Source organism: Schistocerca piceifrons, chromosome 2, assembly GCF_021461385.2.
Source record: "Schistocerca piceifrons isolate TAMUIC-IGC-003096 chromosome 2, iqSchPice1.1, whole genome shotgun sequence".
NCBI lineage: Eukaryota > Metazoa > Arthropoda > Insecta > Orthoptera > Acrididae > Schistocerca > Schistocerca piceifrons.
The window spans coordinates 309,588,685-309,607,568 of NC_060139.1; the positions used below are offsets into that span (position 1 = coordinate 309,588,685).

Genomic DNA, 18,884 nt, shown 5'->3' on the forward strand with positions numbered 1-18,884 from the left:
CTCTGCTATGCACGACGCCTAGCTTGCAGCGTCTACTACTGGAATTTGTTGAGAGTATCTGTAACGATCTCGCGCAGACTAAACGATTCCATGACGAAACGCGTCGCACTTCGTTGGATCTTTTCTTCTATCAGTTCTACCTGCCAAGGATCCCAACTGATAAACAATACACAAGAATCGGTCAAACAAGCCCCTTGTAAGGCACTTCCACCCTCTTGGAATCTGAGGTACAGGCTTTTTATTCTTTATAGAAGTCTCAAACATTTCTAGTTATGATTGTCTATGTTTGCACTAAACAGTTGTTTTAGAACTGCAGAGTGCTACGAGACAATGTAGGCTTAATTTGGGCTTGGTTGGTTGTTAGACTGTTCACAGCAAATTATGCTTTTTCCTTGGCACGGTAGTGGTTTCGAGCACTGTCCTGCAATCAACGCGAATGCGAAAACCTAAGAAACATTTCCAAAATAGCCCCCAATTTTTTCTCTGTTCTTTCCACCTACAGTCCTTGTCCAGCTGCAGAAAGGGGCCAGTCCATCACGGTCGCACGGATTCTGGCGAATGTTCCAAGCTCGTAATTTGATGGTCGAAAAGATGTTCACTCCAGGAATCGGGACCTTATCAAACTCCATGGCTTGTAACACAGCATAACATGCACTCATGGAATCACGACCTCAGCAGTCCAGTTGGCATGGCAGCAAAATTATGTGTAAAGCTCTGCAGACAAGACCAGTCTTCGTCTGCTGGTGGTCTGGGTTGCACTTTACGCAAACAAGCCAAAAGTTTAGCCTTCAAAACACATTTCATTAAACGTCAATTATGCCAAAGAACTCTAAGAAGTGGGAGACATAAAAATAATGCAATAAATCCATTATCACGATCAGATGTGGAGTTTTGTAAGCAAATAAAAAGTTCTATAGATAAAATAAAAACTGGAAAAGCGGTTTTAAAGTTTATTCTCTGTCTCTCCGGAGTGACACGCAAGTGAGTGACATTTTTGTAGGTTAATTTTGTTAATAACCTTTTTTCGTTTCAGGTTTTTAAAGTTCTGGATAACTTTACTGAATATGAACAAAGATATTGTTGTTAGTATTTTTAGTTTCATTTCCTAACTTGTCCGATACAATGGATTTCACCAGTTGGGATGTAATGTTGGATAGTTCAATCAAAGTGGTGTTATGCATATTGAAATTTATATTACAAAAATGTGTAATTTTCATGTACTAATGAAGTATGCTTACTTTTTAGATCTCAAGGTAATCTACGTCCAGAAAATATTGAGTTGGAACTATCAATTGTCTGTTACTTCTAATATAATTCATGCTACATTTGATTTTGGGCTGCTGTACGTTCCTAAGATCGCCGAATGAGTTACACAGGGCATTTCGCGATATCTGCTACAGGCTCCTATGGATTGTAAAAGGGACTGAATAGATCAAGTTTTGGCAAGGAACCCATGTCCGAAATGTAGTGTTACGATAAAAAATAAGTTTAAAGATCGGTTCACTTTCAAAATCTCGCTTCACGCTACGCACACAAAGTTAGAAGAGAATGCCGATGTCAGTCCCCGTTGCAGTTCTGACATCACGTACGACTTTCGTCGGGCTACAAAAACAGCTGCGAGAAACGGGGACGTTCGCAACTAGCAGGGAGGACTGTCGTGGTCCACCGACGCGCCGCACTCTCGACTTTGAACAGCCTAAAAGAGAACCCGACGACGAGTACTCGAAACACTGTCCATGCCATGGGCGCTGCAGAGCACACAGGTCAGAGCGCGTTGTCTCCAGTGTGCACGTGTAGCGATCCGGAAGATTGAAACTGATCCGATCTTCAAAATTATTTTACATTCAAACGGTGCATTTCCAGACATGGACTCCTTAACAAAACCTTATGGTTATCAAGGGGACAGCGCCTACACGCCATCACCGATTTCGTCGAAATTAAAGGTATATGCAGGGTTTCGTCAGAACTGAAAGTAACAGGAATGAGAACTCCAGATGGCGAAGCGTTTAGAGAAAATAACTTCTTTGGCGTGGGCCGGGCTAGCCATTAATCATTTACGTTAGCGGAGTTTACAGGAAGCTGTTGGCGCAATGGAAAGATAATCCGAGAGCCGGCGTTCGAGTCCCTATTTGGAATCTTTTTTTTTATTTTAGATTTTTACGTAACTGCAAAGAAACCGAGATAATTCTCAGTATATAGCATTTATTAATAAGGTATGAAAAGGAAAAACAAAGAAAAAATTGGGATTGAAAAGAAATCTCGAAGAAGGGATTATGAGACGTACACGAGAGCTTCTTCCATAAACTTAAATATTTTTGTTATTTTACAGTTGATGATTTACAAGTGGTAGGGTAATATTCATCGCAAAAACCGAAGAAACGGTAATACTTCGACATCTTGCACAAGTTGTAACTGTCGCATTTTTACAATTACAAGCTTCGTTTAAAGCTTCTAATCAAAAACCGTCTTGGTTTACATTCATAAAAGGTTCTCCCTCGTCGCACAGTTTGGCATTAAACCACGCGTAACACACAATTTCGCCAAATACTGGTGAGGATAAGTTGTGATTTACAAAGGAATGTATATTCATTCAGTCTCTTCGGGATGTGATTTTTTTTCTCTCTCTCAACGAGAGCAGTTTTGAAGCTTTCTGACCAAATTTTTTAGCTGACGATGCAAATAAACATCACAGGGTTGTACTAGCAGTGTGCGTTTGAGGGGAGGGAATCACTTTAATATTACGCGATTCATCTTCAAAAGTCTCGTCGGCTAACTGTGGATTTGTTTGTCCTGCCCACGAGTCAAACGAACATAAGAAATTTGTTCTCAGCTACACATAGGCTTTAATCACATCGAATGCAGTATGTTAAACATTATCTCTGTTTATTTTCCGTGTAAGTAACGTAAAAGTTGAAAATAAAAAAGGAATTTCCGCATTCAGATTCAAACCCACGAGTCTCTCACTATCGTTCTGTACTGATTCTGATGCTCCAACTGCTACCTGGAAACCAAGCTAACATAGCTCAACGTCATTACTGGCCAAGACCTGTAATTTGGACGAAATCGGTGACGACGAGTAGGCGCTATCCGCTTGTAACTCCCCTCTATAATCACTCTTTTTTTTTGTCATCAGTCTTCCGACTGGTTTGATGCATCCCGCCACGAGTCCCTCTCATTTCAGAGTAGCACTTTCAAACCACGTCCCCAATTATTTTCTGGATTTATTCCAATCTCTGTCTTCCTATACAGGTTTTGCCCTCTACAGCCCCCTTTAGTTCCATGGAAGTACTCATGTCTTAACAGATGTTCTACCATTCTGTCCCTTTTCCCTTCAGTGTTTTCCACACATTCTTTTCCTATTCGATTCTGCGCAGAACCTCCTCATTCCTTACCTTATCGGTCCACCTAATTTCCAATATTCGTCTGTAGAACCACATCTGAAATGCTTCGACTCTCGTCTGTTCCGGTTTTCCCACAGTCCCTGTTTCACTACCATGCAGTGCTGTGCTCCAAACGTACATTCTCAGAAATTTCTCCTTCAAATTAAGGACTACGTTTGATAGCAGTAGACTTCTCTTGGCCAGGAATGCCGTTTTTGCCAGTGCTAAGAAACTGGCAGATTAAAACTGTGTGCCGGACCGAGACTAGAACTCGGGACCTTTGCCTTTCGCGGACAAGTGCTCTACCAACTGAGCTACCCAAGCACGACTCACGCCCCGTCATCAGAGCTTTACTTCTGCCAGTACCTCGTCTCCTACCTTCCAAACTTTGCAGAAGCTCTCCAGTGCTAGTTTCTAGTTTGCTTTTGATGTCCTCCTTGCTCCGTCCGTCATTATTTATTTTGCTGCCTAGGTAGTAGAATTCCTTAACATGATCTACTTCGTGACCGTCAATCCTGATGTTATGTTCCTCGTTGTTCTCATTTCTGCTACTTCCCATTATTTTTGCCTTTCTTCGACTTACTCTCAGTCCATATTCTGTACTCATGAGACAATTCATTCCATTCAACAGATTCTTCTTCACTTTGACTCAGAATAGTAGTATCATCACCGAATGGTATCATTGATATTCTTTCATCTTGAATTTTAATTCCACTACTAAACATTTCTATAATTGCTCTTCGATGTACAGATTGAACAAGGGGGGGGGGGGGGGGGGGGCGAAAGACTACATCCTCGTCTTACACCTGTCTTATTCCGAGCACTTTGTTCTTGGTCATCCACACTTATTATTCCCTCTTGTCTCTTGTACATATTGTGTATTACCCGGCTCTCCCTATAGCTTACCCTCATTTTGCTCAGAATTTGGAACATCTTGCACTATTTTACTTTGTCGAACCCCTTTTCCAGATCGAGACATCCTACGAATGTGTCTTGATTTTTCTTTAGACTTGTTTCCATTACCAACTGCAACGTCAGAACTGCATCTCTGGTGCCTTTACCTTCCCTGAAGCCAAACTGATCGTCATTTAACACGTCCTCAATTTCCTTTTGCATTCTTCTGTATATTATTCTTGTCAGTAACTTGGATGCATGAGCTGTTAAGCTGACTGTGCGATAATTAACGCACTTGTCAGCTCTTGCAGTCTCCGGAATTGTGTGGATTATATTTTTCCGAAAGTCAGATGGTACTTCACCAGGCTCATACATTCTACACACCAGCTTGAATAGTCGCTTTGTTGCCACTTGTCTACAGCTCGTGGTCTCGAGGTCGCGTTCTCGCTTCCCGAGCACGGGGTTCCGGGTTCGATTCCCGGCGGGGCCAGGGACTTTCACCTGCCTCGAGATGACTCTGTGTTTGTGTTGTCCTCATCATTTCATCATCATTCATGAAAGTGGCGAGATTGGACTGAGCAAAGGTTGGCAATTTGTACGGGCGCTGATAACCGCGCAGTTGAGCGCCGCACAAACCAAACATCATAATAATAATTTTGTTCCCACTCCCCCCCCTCAGTTATTTTTAGCCTGCAACAGGAATTCTAAAATGTCCTATACAAGAATAATGGTAATTTTGAAATCTTGCTCCTTTTGGTTAGATTCCTGTTGGTGCTAACGAATGGAGGTTTTGGGGGGAGGTGTTGAAGACAGGTTATTAACAGCATGACGTACAGGAGGATGGATAGGATGGATAACAAAATGGTTCAAATGACTCTGAGCACTAAGGGATTTAACATCTCAGGTCATCAGTCCCCTAGACTTAGAACTACTTAAACCTAACTAACATAAGGACATCACACACATCCATGCCCGAGGCAGGATTCAAACCTGCGACCGTAGCAGCTGCGTGGTTCCGGACTGAAGCGCCTAGAACCGCTCGGCCACAACGGAGGGCGATGGATAACATTTCGGAAAGTAGGAGACTCTTGAGGAAGGAGAATCGGTGAAGCGTAGCACTGAGTTAGGACGAAACTGAGGAGGAAGGGAGTGAGCTGCTGACCAGCGAGAGCCCCAGCACGACGCGCAGCAGGATGACGACGGCGATGCCGAGGCGCGCGGACAGCGGCGTCAGCAGCGTCAGCACGGAGCCGACCAGCATGGAGGTGCCGAAGACGCGCCGGCCGCCGATCAGCTCGGCCAGCCGCCCGCCGGGGAACTCGGTACACACGTAGCCCCAGAAGAAGCAGCCGATGATCATGTTCTGCCAGTACTCGTCCCAGTCGTAGCGCGTCTGCTCCACGCCGCCCTCCGCCGCCGCCTGAAACAAGACGTGCTGCTAGACGGAAGGTAGCTGCATTCTGCAAGAAGGCTCAACACGAGTAAAACGAAGGCTGGTTCTAAACTTACACTACTGGCCATCAAAATTGCTACACCAAGAAGAAAATGCAGATGATAAAGGGGCATTCATTGGACAAATATATTATACTAGAGCTCACACGTGATTACATTTACACGCCATTTGGGTGCATAGATCCTGACAAATCAGTACCCACAACAACCACCTCTGGCCGTAACAACGGCCTTGATACGCCTGGACATTGAGTCAAAGAAAGCTTGGATGGCGTGTACAGGTACAGTTACCCATGAAGCTTCAACACGATACCACAGTTCATCAAGAGTAGTGACTGGCGCATTGTGACGAGCCAGTTGCTCGGCCACCATTGACCAGACGTTTTCAATTGGTGAGAGATCTGGAGAATGTGCTGGCCAGGGCAGCAGTCGAACATTTTCTGTATCCAGAAAGGCCCGTACAGGACCTGCAACATGCGGTCGTACATTATCATGCTGAAATGTAGGGTTTCGCAGGGATCGAATGAAGGGTAGGGCCACGGGCCATAACATATCTGAAGTGTAACGTCCACTGTTCAAAGTGCCGTCAATGCGAACAACAGGTGACCTAGACGTGTAACCGATGGCACCCCATACCGTCACGCCGGGTGATACGCCAGTATGGCGATGACGAATACACGCTTCCAATGTGTGTTCACCGCGATGTCGCCAAACTCGGATGCGACCATCATGATGCTGTAAACAGAACCTGGATTCGTCCGAAAAAATGAAGTTTTGCCATTCGGGCACCCAGGTTCGTCGTTGAGTACATCATCGCAGGCGCTCCTGTCTGTGATGCAGCGCAAAGGGTAACCGCAGCCATGGTCTCCGAGCTGATAATCCACGCAGCTGCAAACGTCGTCGAACTGTTCGTGCAGATGGTTGTTGTCTCGCAAACGTCCCCACCTGTTGACTCAGGGATCGAGACGTGGCTGCACGATCGGCAGAATACGGCGCTGCGGTCGGCAACGCTTATACGAGGTGCATTCAAGTTCTAAGGCCTCCAATTTTTTTTCTCCGGACTGGAAAGAGATAGAAACATGCGCATTGTTTTGAAATGAGGCCGCGTTCATTGTCAATACGTCCCAGAGATGGCAGCACCGTACGGCACATGGAATTTTACCTCCAGCGGCGAGAATGAAAACTGTTTTAAATACTTAAAATGGCGACGTTTTCCTTAGTTGAACAGCGTGCAATCATTCGTTTTCTGAATTTGCGTGGTGTGAAATCAATTGAAATTCATCGACAGTTGAAGGAGACATGTGGTGATGGAGTTATGGATGTGTCGAAAGTGTGTTCGTGGGTGCGACAGTTTAATGAAGGCAGAACATCGTGTGACAACAAACCGAAACAACCTCGGGCTCGCACAAGCCGGTCTGACGACATGATCGAGAAAGTGGAGAGAATTGTTTTGGAGGATCGCCGAATGACTGTTTAACAGACCGCCTCCAGAGTTGGCATTTCTGTGGGATCTGTGCAGACAATCCTGCATGACGACCTGAAAATGCGAAAAGTGTCATCCAGGTGGGTGCCACGAATGGTGACGGACGACCACATGGCTGCCTGTGTGGCATGTTGCCAAGCAATGTTGACGCGCAACGACAGCATGAATGGGACTTTCTTTTTGTCGGTTGTGACAATGGATGAGACGTGGATGCCATTTTTCAATCCAGAAACAAAGCGCCAGTCAGCTCAATGGAAGCACACAGATTCACCGCCATCAAAAAAATTTCGGGTAACCGCCAGTGCTGAAAAAATGATGGTGTCCATGTTCTGGGACAGCGAGGGCGTAATCCTTACCCATTGCGTTCCAAAGGGCACTACGGTAACAGGTGCATCCTACGAAAATGTTTTGAAGAACAAATTCCTTCCTGCACTGCAACAAAAACGTCCGGGAAGGGCTGCGCGTGTGCTGTTTCCCCAAGACAATGCACCCGCACATCGAGCTAACGTTATGCAACAGTTTCTTCGTGATAACAACTTTGAAGTGATTCCTCATGCTCCCTACTCACCTGACCTGGCTCCTAGTGACTTTTGGCTTTTTCCAACAATGAAAGACACTCTCCGTGGCCGCACATTCACCAGCCGTGCTGCTATTGCCTCAGCGATTTTCCAGTGGTCAAAACAGACTCCTAAAGAAGCCTTCGCCGCTGCCATGGAATCATGGCGTCAGCATTGTGAAAAATGTGCACGTCTGCAGGGCGATTACGTCGAGAAGTAACGCCAGTTTCATCGATTTAGGGTGAGTAGTTAATTAGAAAAAAAAATCGGAGGCCTTAGAACTTGAATGCACCTCGTATAAGACAACAAGTGTCTGGCGCAGTTGTTTGGTCGGTTACTGCCGCTACAATGGCAGATTATCAAGACTTAAGAGAATTTGAACGTGGTGTCGTAGTCGGCTCACGAACGATGGGACACAGCATGTCCGAGGTAGCGATGAAGTGCGGATTTTCCCGTACGACCATTTCACGAGTGTACCGTGAATATAAGGAATCCGGTAAAACATTACGACGTCGCTGCGGCCGGGAAAAGATCCTGCAAGAACCGGACCAACGACGTTCAATGCGACAGAAGTGCAACCCCTCCGCAAACTGCTGCAGATTTCCGTGGTAACCGTTCAACGAAACATCATCGGAAGGGCTTTCGGAGCCGAAGGTACACTCGTGTACCCTTGATGACTGCACGACACAAGCTCTATGCCTCGCCTGGGTCCGTCAACACCGACATTGGACTGTTGATGACTGAACACATATTGCCTGCTCGGACGAGACTCGTTTGAAATTGTATGGACGTGTACGGATATGGAGACAACCTCATGAATACATGGATCCTGCATGTCAGCGGGACATTGTTCAAGCTGGTGGAGGCTCCGTGATCGTGTCGGGCGCGTGCAATAGGAGTGATATGGGACCTCTGATACGTATAGATACGACTCTGACATGTAACACGTACGTAAGTAACCTGTCTGATCACATGCACCAATTCACGTCCATTATGCATTCCGGCGGACTTGGGAAATTGTGAAACCCTACAGGGCCAGTATTCCTACAGAATGGTTCCAGGAACACCCTTCAGAGTAAACACTTCCGTTGGACTTCAAACCCCCAGACAGTAACATTATTGAGTGAATCTCGGATGCCTTGCACGTTCTCCATCCCCTCATACTCCTACGGATTTATGGACAGCCCCGGAGGATTCATGGTGTCAGTTCCCTCCAGCACTACTTCAGACATGTGTCGACACCTTTTTGTCTGAAGTGTCGTAGAGCCCTAGGGTGACATCGCAGGGCATCATGCTTCTGTACCATTATAGAGGAGGGTTGTAGGCACCATTGAACCAAATTTCAAACATATGCGTTGCAGTGGAAGACTTACAAGGGGTTTCGAAAAAGTAGTCCCTTAATTCTGTCTGTATTTAGGACCGCCTGGATAGCCGCGCACATATGCATGCCAGGGATTCGGGGAAGCACGCTGACTCTGAGTCGGATCGGTGCGGCAGATTAACGACGAGCGCCAGTGTGCCGGTCACGCTGTGTGTGGTTTTTAGGCGGTATCACACGTCCAATTAGGCGAGCACGGGGCTACTACGAACGTACCGCCTCAGTTACAGGATTCACAAATATTTAGAAAATGTTCTCACACTTCCACAAGGGATAATACTAGACGCAGGCAGACGGGGGACAAAAAATTCGGGCTGACAGACGATTGCAGCTGACATGCCGGGCGCGCGAAGATAGGGGATAAACGCTAGGAAAAATTAGAAGAATGAAGATATAGAACAGAGATTAACTAATAACTCGGTGACTGCCGAGTTGCAAAATTTTAAATTTGATACTCCCACCTACGACAAGACATTGGAGAAGAGATTGTGGCAGAGGTGAGATGCGTACCTCAGCCAGAGTGGTGTTGTCCAGGGCGGTGGACGGCGAGGAGCCGAGCGTAGCGTTACCGGCTGCGGCCTGCGAGTGGTTGGTGGGCAGCACCATGGCCACGATGGCGATCGTCAGGTTGACGCGCAGCATGTAGTTGAACATGAAGCCCAGGATCACCATGATGTTGAGCACCTGCCGGCATGACAGGCAGCCTGCGGGAAGAAGCGAAGAAGGGTCAGCGGACGCCGATCTGCTGTACAGCTATGGAGCACAATTTATGCTCGCGTGTCGTGACAGTTATGGTGAAAATAAATCCCTTCTATAGGAATCACTGCGAATCCCGAAAACAGAGATCTTCTGAAATTCAGCTTGCTCTTTCGTACATCAGATCAAAAGGACTCACAGAACGGCGCCAAGAGTGATACCGAATTCATCAACTTCTGGATAGCAGTGTCGTCGTAACTGCCGTCTCCTTCACATCTGATGAGCAGAAGCTACGTTAATTTAAATATTAACTGTGTTTTTCTTACTTGTCAATTCTTTTTCCGTGTGTTTTGCTTTCAGCAAGCTTTACTTTTCGAGTACTAGTAATAGTGTTCCATAGATTTCGTGTTTGTTTTGAATACAATCCAGAGACAGTTAGTCCTTATTTTCATTGTTTCCAACAAGAAGTGTCTAGTAACCACAGTTTAGTCACCTGTCAGCTGGCTTTAGTGAATTAGCAGTCTAGTTAAAAGTTGATTAACTTTCTGCAGTACATTGTTGATTTCTTAGGATCGATAGGATGTGTGACCGCTGTGTACGGACGCAGGAAGAGCTGGCCACTGTTCGCGAACAGCTGAACGTGTTGATGGCCGCGGTCAGCCGTCTTCAGGCTGCTGCCTCGGAGTGTAGTGGCAGTGGGGAGTCTGGTGCGTCGCGTGGTACACCCCAGGTGTTACACGCTTCACCCACGGTCCCTGCTGTCGAGACATCTTCGCGGGTACCGGGCGCGGTTGGGCCACCCTCTCCCCAAGGGGAGTGGCGGGTTCAAAGGCGTTCGCGCCCCACGAGGCGGAGGGTCAATGTGGAGGCTGGTCGTGTGGCATTGCCCGATCTGCCTGTGAGTGGACATGTGGCCGCTCCTTCAGCAAGGTCCGAGCAGGCACACGGGGGGAGGTGTTTATTAGTGATTGCGAGCTCCAACGTTAGGCGGGTGATGGAGCCCCTTGGGGAAACAGCGGAAAGGTCTGGGAAGAAGGCCAGTGTTCACTCTGCCTGCTTGCCGGGGGGTCTCATCCGAGATGTGGAGGAGGCCCTGCTGGCGACGATAGAGAGCACTGGGTGCACCCGACTGCAAATTGTTGCTCATGTCGGCACCAATGACTCCTGCCGTCTGGGTTCAGAGGTCATCCTCAGTTCGTACAGGCGGTTGGCGGAGTTGGTGAAGGCGGAAAGCCTCGCTCGCGGGGTGGAATCTGAGCTAACTATTTGTAGTATCGTTCCCAGAACCGATCGCGGTCCTCTGGTTTGGAGCCGAGTGGAAGGCTTAAACCAGAGGCTCAGATGATTCTGCGGAGATCTGAGGCGCAAATTTCTCGACCTCCGCTATCGGGAGGAGAAATGTAGGGGCTCCCTTAGTAGGTCAGGCGTGCACTACACGCAGGAAGCGGCTACAAGGGTAGCGGAGTACGTGTGAAGTGCACATGTGGATTTTTAGGTTAGAGAATTCCCTCCCTAGGCCAGACAAGACGCCTCCTGAGAAGCGACAAGGTAGTAGTAGGCAAAACGCAACAGGGAATAACAATATTAATGTGGTAATAGTAAACTGCAGGAGCGTGTATAGAAAGGTCCCAGAACTGCTCTCATTAATAAACGGTCACGATGCCCACATAGTACTAGGCACAGAAAGTTGGCTGAAACCAGATGTAAACAGTAATGAAATTCTAAACTCAGATTGGAATGTATACCGCAGAGACAGGCTGGACAGTGAAAGGGGAGGCGTGTTTATAGCGATATAAAGTGCAATAATATCGAAGGAAATTGACGGAGACCGAAATGTGACAATTTGGGTGAAGGTCACGGTTAAAGCAGGCTCAAACATGGTAATTGGATATCTCTGTAGGCCCCCTGGCTCAGCAGCTCTTGTGGCAGAGCACGTGAAGCAAAATTGGGAAAATATTTCCAGTAGATTTCCCGACCATGTTATAGTTCTGGGTGGAGACTTTAATTTGCCAGATGTAGACTGGGAGACTCAGAGGCTTATAACGGGTGGCAGGGACAAAGAATCCAGTGAAATTTTTTTAAGTGCATTATCTGAAAACTACCTTGAGCAGTTAAACAGAGAACCGACTCGTGGCGATAACATACTAGACCTTCTGGTGACAAACAGACCCGAACTATTTGAAACAGTTAACGCAGAACAGGGAATCAGCGATCATAAAACGGTTACTGCATCGATGATTTCAGCTGTAACTAGAAATATTAAAAAAGGTAGGAAGAGTTTTCTGTTCACTAAAAGTGACAAAAAGCAGATTTCAGAGTACTTGACGACTTAACACAAAAGTTTTGTATCAAGTACAGATAGTGTTAAGGATCAGTGGACAAAGTTCAAAACCATCGTACAATACGCTTTAGATGAGTATGTGCCAAGCAAGATCGTAAGAAATGGAAAAGAGCCACCGTGGTACAACAACCGAGTTAGAAAACTGCTGCGGAAGCAAAGGGAACTTCACAGCAAACATAAACATAGCCAAAGCCTTGCAGACAAACAAAAATTACACGTAGCGAAATGTACTGTGAGGAGGGCTATGCGAGAGGCGTTCAACGAATTCGAAAGTAAAGTTCTATGTACTGATTTGGCAGAAAATCCTAAGAAATTTTGGTCTTATGCCAATGTGGTAGGTGGATCAAAACAAAATGTTCAGACACTCTGTGACAAAAATGGTACTGAAACAGAGGATGACAGACTAAAGGCTGAAATACTAAATGTCTTTTTCCAAAGCTGTTTCACAGAGGAAGACTGCACTGTAGTTCCTTCTCTAGATTGTTGTACAGATGACAAAATGGTAGATATCGAAATAGATGACAGAGGGATAGAAAAACAATTAAAATCGCTCAAAAGAGGAAAGGCCGCTGGACCTGATGGGATACCAGTGTGATTTTACACAGAGTACGCGAAGGAACTTGCGCCCCTCCTTGCAGCGGTGTACCGTAGGTCTCTAGAAGAGCGTAGCGTTCCTAATGATTGGAAAAGAGCACAGGTCATCCCCATTTTCAAGAAGGGACGTCGAACAGATGTGCAGAACTATAGACCTATATCTCTAACGTCGATCAGTTGTAGAATTTTGGAACACGTATTATGTTCGAGTATAATGATTTTTCTGGAGACTAGAAATCTACTCTGTAGGAATCAGCATGGGTTTCGAAAAAGACGATCGTGTGAAACCCAACTCACGCTATTCGTCCACGAGACTCAGAGGGCCATAGACACAGGTTCTCAGGTAGATGCCGTGTTTCTTGACTTCCACAAGGCGTTTGATACAGTCCCCCACAGTCGTTTAATGAACAAAGTAAGAGCATATGGACTATCAGACCAATTGTGCGATTGGATTGAAGAGTTCCTAGATAATAGAACGCAGAATGTCATTCTCAATGGAGAGAAGTCTTCCGAAGTAAGAGTGATTTCAGGTATGCCGCAGGGGAGTGTCGTAGGACCGTTGCTATTCACAATATACGTAAATGACCTTGTGGATAACATCGGAAGTTCGCTGAGGCTTTTTGCGGATGATGCTGTAGTATATCGAGAGATTGTAACAATGGAAAATTGTACTGAAATGCACGAGGATTTGCAACGAATTGACGCATGGTGCAGGGAATGGCAATTGAATCTCAATGTAGACAAGTGTAATGTGCTGCGAATACATACAAAGAAAGATCCTTCATCATTTAGCTACAATATAGCAGGTCAGCAACTGGAAGCAGTTAATTCCATAAATTATCTGGAAGTAGGAATTAGGAGTGATTTAAAATGGAATGACCATATAAAATTAATCGTCGGTAAATCAGATGCCAGACTGAAATTCATTGGAAGAATCCTAAGGAAATGCAGTCCGAAAACAAAGGAAGTAGGTTACAGTACACTTGTTCGCCCACTACGTGAATACTGCTCACCGGTGTGGGATCTGTACCAGATAGGTTTGATAGAAGAGATAGAGAAGATCCATCGGAGAGCAGCGCGCTTCGTTACAGGATCATTTAGTAACCGCGAAAGCGTTACGGAGATGATAGATAGACTCCAGTGGAAGACTCTGCAAGAGAGACGCTCAGTAGCTCGGTACCGGCTTTTGTTGAAGTTTCGAGAACATACCTTCACCGAGGAGTCAAGCTGTATGTTGCTCCCTCCTACATATGTCTCGCGAAGAGACCATGAGGATAAAATCAGAGAGATTAGAGCCCACACTGAGGCATACCGACAACCTTTCTTTCCACGAACAATACGAGACTGGAATAGAAGGGAGAACCGATAGAGGTACTCAAAGTACCCTCCGCCACATACCGTCAGGTGGCTTGCGGAGTATGAATGTAGATGTAGATGTAGAGGCATTCGGTAGACTTCCGCACGGTCGAGTAGTGAACAAAATGGATTTCTTGTTAGATTTTCGGTTTGATTCAGGAATCCCTAGCAGATAAAAGTAAGCTCGTCGAGCTTTTTTCCCCAACTGCTTACCTGCTTTTTTTTCCTTTCTTAACCTTATTGATCCGACAGGAGGGTCGGGGGCAAAAAGGTGGCGTCTTGCGAGGCCTGGCCTCAATGTTCTATTCAGACACACACACACACACACACACACACACACACACATATATATATATATACTCCTGGAAATTGAAATAAGAACACCGTGAATTCATTGTCCCAGGAAGGGGAAACTTTATTGACACATTCCTGGGGTCAGATACATCACATGTTCACACTGACAGAACCACAGGCACATAGACACAGGCAACAGAGCATGCACAATGTCGGCACTAGTACAGTGTATATCCACCTTTAGCAGCAATGCAGGCTGCTATTCTCCCATGGAGACGATCGTAGAGATGCTGGATGTAGTCCTGTGGAACGGCTTGCCATGCCATTTCCACCTGGCGCCTCAGTTGGACCAGCGTTTGTGCTGGACGTGCAGACCGCGTGAGACGACGCTTCATCCAGTCCCAAACATGCTCAATGGGGGACAGATCCGGATATCTTGCTGGCCAGGGTAGTTGACTTACACCTTCTAGAGCACGTTGGGTGGCACGGGATACATGCGGACGTGCATTGTCCTGTTGTAACAGCAAGTTCCCTTGCCGGTCTAGGAATGGTAGAACGATGGGTTCGATGACGGTTTGGATGTACCGTGCACTATTCAGTGTTCCCTCCACGATCACCAGTGGTGTACGGCCAGTGTAGGAGATCGCTCCCCACACCATGATGCCGGGTGTTGGCCCTGTGTGCCTCGGTCGTATGCAGTCCTGATTGTGACGCTCACCTGCACGGCGCCAAACACGCATACGACCATCATTGGCACCAAGGCAGAAGCGACTCTCATCGCTGAAGACGACACGTCTCCATTCGTCCCTCCATTCACGCCTGTCGCGACACCACTGGAGGCGGGCTGCACGATGTTGGGGCGTGAGCGGAAGACGGCCTAACGGTGTGCGGGACCGTAGCCCAGCTTCATGGAGACGGTTGCGAATGGTCCTCGCCGATACCCCAGGAGCAACAGTGTCCCTAATTTGCTGGGAAGTGGCGGTGCGGTCCCCTACGGCACTGCGTAGGATCCTACGGTCTTGGCGTGCATCCGTGCGTCGCTGCGGTCCGGTCCCAGGTCGACGGGCACGTGCACCTTCCGCCGACCACTGGCGACAACATCGATGTACTGTGGAGACCTCACGCCCCACGTGTTGAGCAATTCGGCGGTACGTCCACCCGGCCTCCCGCATGCCCACTATACGCCCTCGCTCAAAGTCCGTCAACTGCACATACGGTTCACGTCCACGCTGTCGCGGCATGCTACCAGTGTTAAAGACTGCGATGGAGCTCCGTATGCCACGGCAAACTGGCTGACACTGACGGCGGCGGTGCACAAATGCTGCGCAGCTAGCGCCATTCGACGGCCCGCCGTGCGTGTGATCATTGCTTGTACAGCCCTCTCGCAGTGTCCGGAGCAAGTATGGTGGGTCTGACACACCGGTGTCAATGTGTTCTTTTTTCCATTTCCAGGAGTGTATATATATAATTTTTAACTGGACCTACTACCACCACCAGAAGCTTCGGAGTCGTCTTCGCGTAATGAATGGAGGGGGGACTAACTCTAAACCGTTTTATCAGAGGGTCAATCATGTGCCTTGAATCGTCTTCAAGTGTGCCTTCTACTTCTCGGAACGCTCCTATTGATAGGAGGACCCTCGAATAATGCGCCTAGATAATTCAATAGTCATTTTCGATACACAGCATGGCGGCGGAACGTCTCATGGGTCGCCATTAGGCGGAGTCACAATTCGAGAGCGCTTTCGGGCGCGGCTTGCAAAATGTGTTACAGCACCTTGCCCTTCAGCCAGCTGACGGCGTTCGTCCTGGTAGTGGAAAAGTAAGCAGTATCTGGGTATAGGAGTTCGTGCGGCGTGATAGACTCTGGCTGTCGTAGCAACAGCAGCGCCAGCATACGCTGTGTAAGACCCCAACAGTTGCCCATCACAGCACATGTCAAGCGGTGCGAGTGCGAATCGACGACTGCGCAGTGCGGGCAGAAAGGTTCGTCAGTGAGATGGCGGAATGGAGGCGCTGGCGTGTGGCGAATTTGCCGTTCAGTACCAAGTACCACAAGGAACGAGCATACGGGGCGTGAGGATCTGAAGCAGCGTCCCCTATAAAGCTGGTATTGGCCGCGGTTCATGCGAGTCGTAGCTTAAAGAGGTGTAATCGCTAGATGTAAATCTAGTATAGTACTGCAAGTTATAGAGTTCTTACGGTTCACTCCATATAAATACTGTGGTGAATAACGTATGACGTGAGGCTTTTCGAGGATGATGCCGTGCCGGCCGCGGTGGCCGTGCGGTTCTGGGCGCTGCAGTCCGGAACCGCGCGACTGCTACGTCGCAGGTTCGAATCCTGCCTCAGGCATGGATGTGTGTGATGTCCTTAGGTTAGTTAGGTTTAAGTAGTTCTAAGTTCTTGGGGACTGATGACCACAGATGTTAAGTCCCATAGTGCTCAGAGCCATTTGAACCATTTTGTTTTATGATGCCGTTGCAACGTGAAAACTACACTGTTTGGCAAAAATACTAAGGAACCCAGAAGTGGAAGAAGAAACAAATGAAACTTCACGGGTTTAGAAGGTATGTGATGTTATTTCAATGATTGCAAATAGAGTAAAATGTACCAAGAACTAGTCAGTATGAGCCCCCACTTGTCCGCATGCTAGCACTGATTCTATTGGCAAAGGCTGCCAAAAACCCATTATACCCTATTGGAGGATAACAGGTCCGCAACTGTTGTAATTGGTTCTTGATATCTTGGATTCCAGCAGCGTTGGGATGGAGTTTACGACTGACCAGGTTCCACACGTGTTCAGTCGGGGACAGAACTGGGAATCATGTTGGCCACAGCAAGATCTCAGTACCTCGCAGACAGTTTACGGTGATGTTTGGACGAGCATTGTCCTATTGAAAAATGACACCATGATGCTGTCGCATGAGCGGCAACACGTGAGGATGCAAGATGTGTGTTGCGATCCGTTATGTCGTCAGAGTTCGCTGAATCACTACCAGCTGTGACTTGAAGTCCTACCCGAAGGCTCCTCACTTCGTGTCAGCAGAAGTAACACCGCTGTGCTCTCCAAAACATTGGAAGTATGTGATATCAACCCAAGATGCTGCCATACTCGTCGACGATGGTCATGTGAGGTTGTGCAGAGCCGCGATTCATCGCTGAATAGAAGACGACACCATTCATCGTCAGCCGAATCTTGCTGGTCGTGCCACCAGTCCAAATGCAACCGTTTGTGTTGCCATGTTAACATCAGCCTACGTAGCGGGCAGTAATTCTCTAGTCCGGCTGTTGCTAGTCTCTGATCAATACTACGGGATGACACAGAATGTTGCAGGGGCGGTAAGCGGAATCGTGGAGATGTTACGATGTACTTAGTGCACAATATGGCGTTTCTCCCGTGTGGTGGTCAGACGTGTTCGATCGGAACCTCGACGACGAGTATGCCTGTCGTCACATTCCAGTGCAGTCCAGCATCTGCTCACTGCTCACATCCGAATCTCCCATAAATCTAGATATTGCATGATTCTACCAGCCGGTCAAATGGAAATTCACATTGAGGCCGCTTCCAAATTCCGTCATGTGCTTTTATAATGCTCCAACGTCGACCAGTAGAGTGATACTATGGGGGCATACAGGCCCTTCAAATAAGGTGGAGCAAGGTCGTCACATTGATCGGAGGTTATGTTGAAAAATAGGATTTTGTAGCCAAAAGAGGAGGGATAATACAAAAATAGACGTCCGGATAGGTCTCACAAGGCCCAACCATGACGACCTGTCGCCGCGTCATCCTCGGTGGATATGAATGAGCACACCGCTCTTCAGCACATTGTCAATTTTTATGATCAGAGCCGCTATTTTTCAATCAAGTAGCTCCTCACGAGGGGTGAGTCCATGCCGCTTGCCAACAGCACTTGAAAGACCTGGACGGTCACCCATCCAAGTGTTAGCCAAACCCGACAGCGCTTAAATTCGGTGATCTGACGGGAATAATATGATGTACTGGAATTCTAACCTGCTTTTAGAAAAAAAAACTGTGTTGCATTACTTACTGAACCCCCCTCGTAAATGTACAAGTGCACACTGGTCTCACGGAACTTTCGTACTGAATCCTAGCGGTATAGTCGTTGTATGAAGTCCCTCTTACACTGTTAAGGGTTGTCCGTTCCCTTTCGTCTTGTACCAGGCGACAGTCCACCAGGGATCTTTCGCAGGAAAATCACTCAGAACCAACTTTATGCCTATTATTTGGTCTCTAGCAAGTCCCACAAAAACACTGGGCTCCATGGAGATAGTAGACTAGGCCCCATTATGACGTATTGATATTTGGGTTTCCATGAGGCCAGCACAGAACCAAAGGGCAGATCTGTTCAACTTTATACTTAAATAGATGTTTACTTGGGGCAGCCCATTTACTTATCTATCGGAGTTTTGTATTAAGTATAAAAAGGTATTAAATCTG

At 47.2% G+C, this 18,884-nt stretch overlaps 1 protein-coding gene across 1 annotated transcript in view; it reads right to left on the reverse strand.

Annotated features, from left to right (window-relative positions):
- Positions 1-18,884, reverse strand: part of LOC124776405 (sialin) — a 385,302-nt gene that overhangs the window by 94,122 nt on the left and 272,296 nt on the right. Inside the window, exons 4-5 of the mRNA XM_047251384.1 lie at positions 9,655-9,848; positions 5,437-5,694 (exon numbers count right to left, since the gene is read on the reverse strand). Of these exons, the coding sequence (XP_047107340.1) occupies positions 5,437-5,694; positions 9,655-9,848 (452 nt within the window). The remainder of the gene's footprint in view (positions 1-5,436; positions 5,695-9,654; positions 9,849-18,884) is intronic.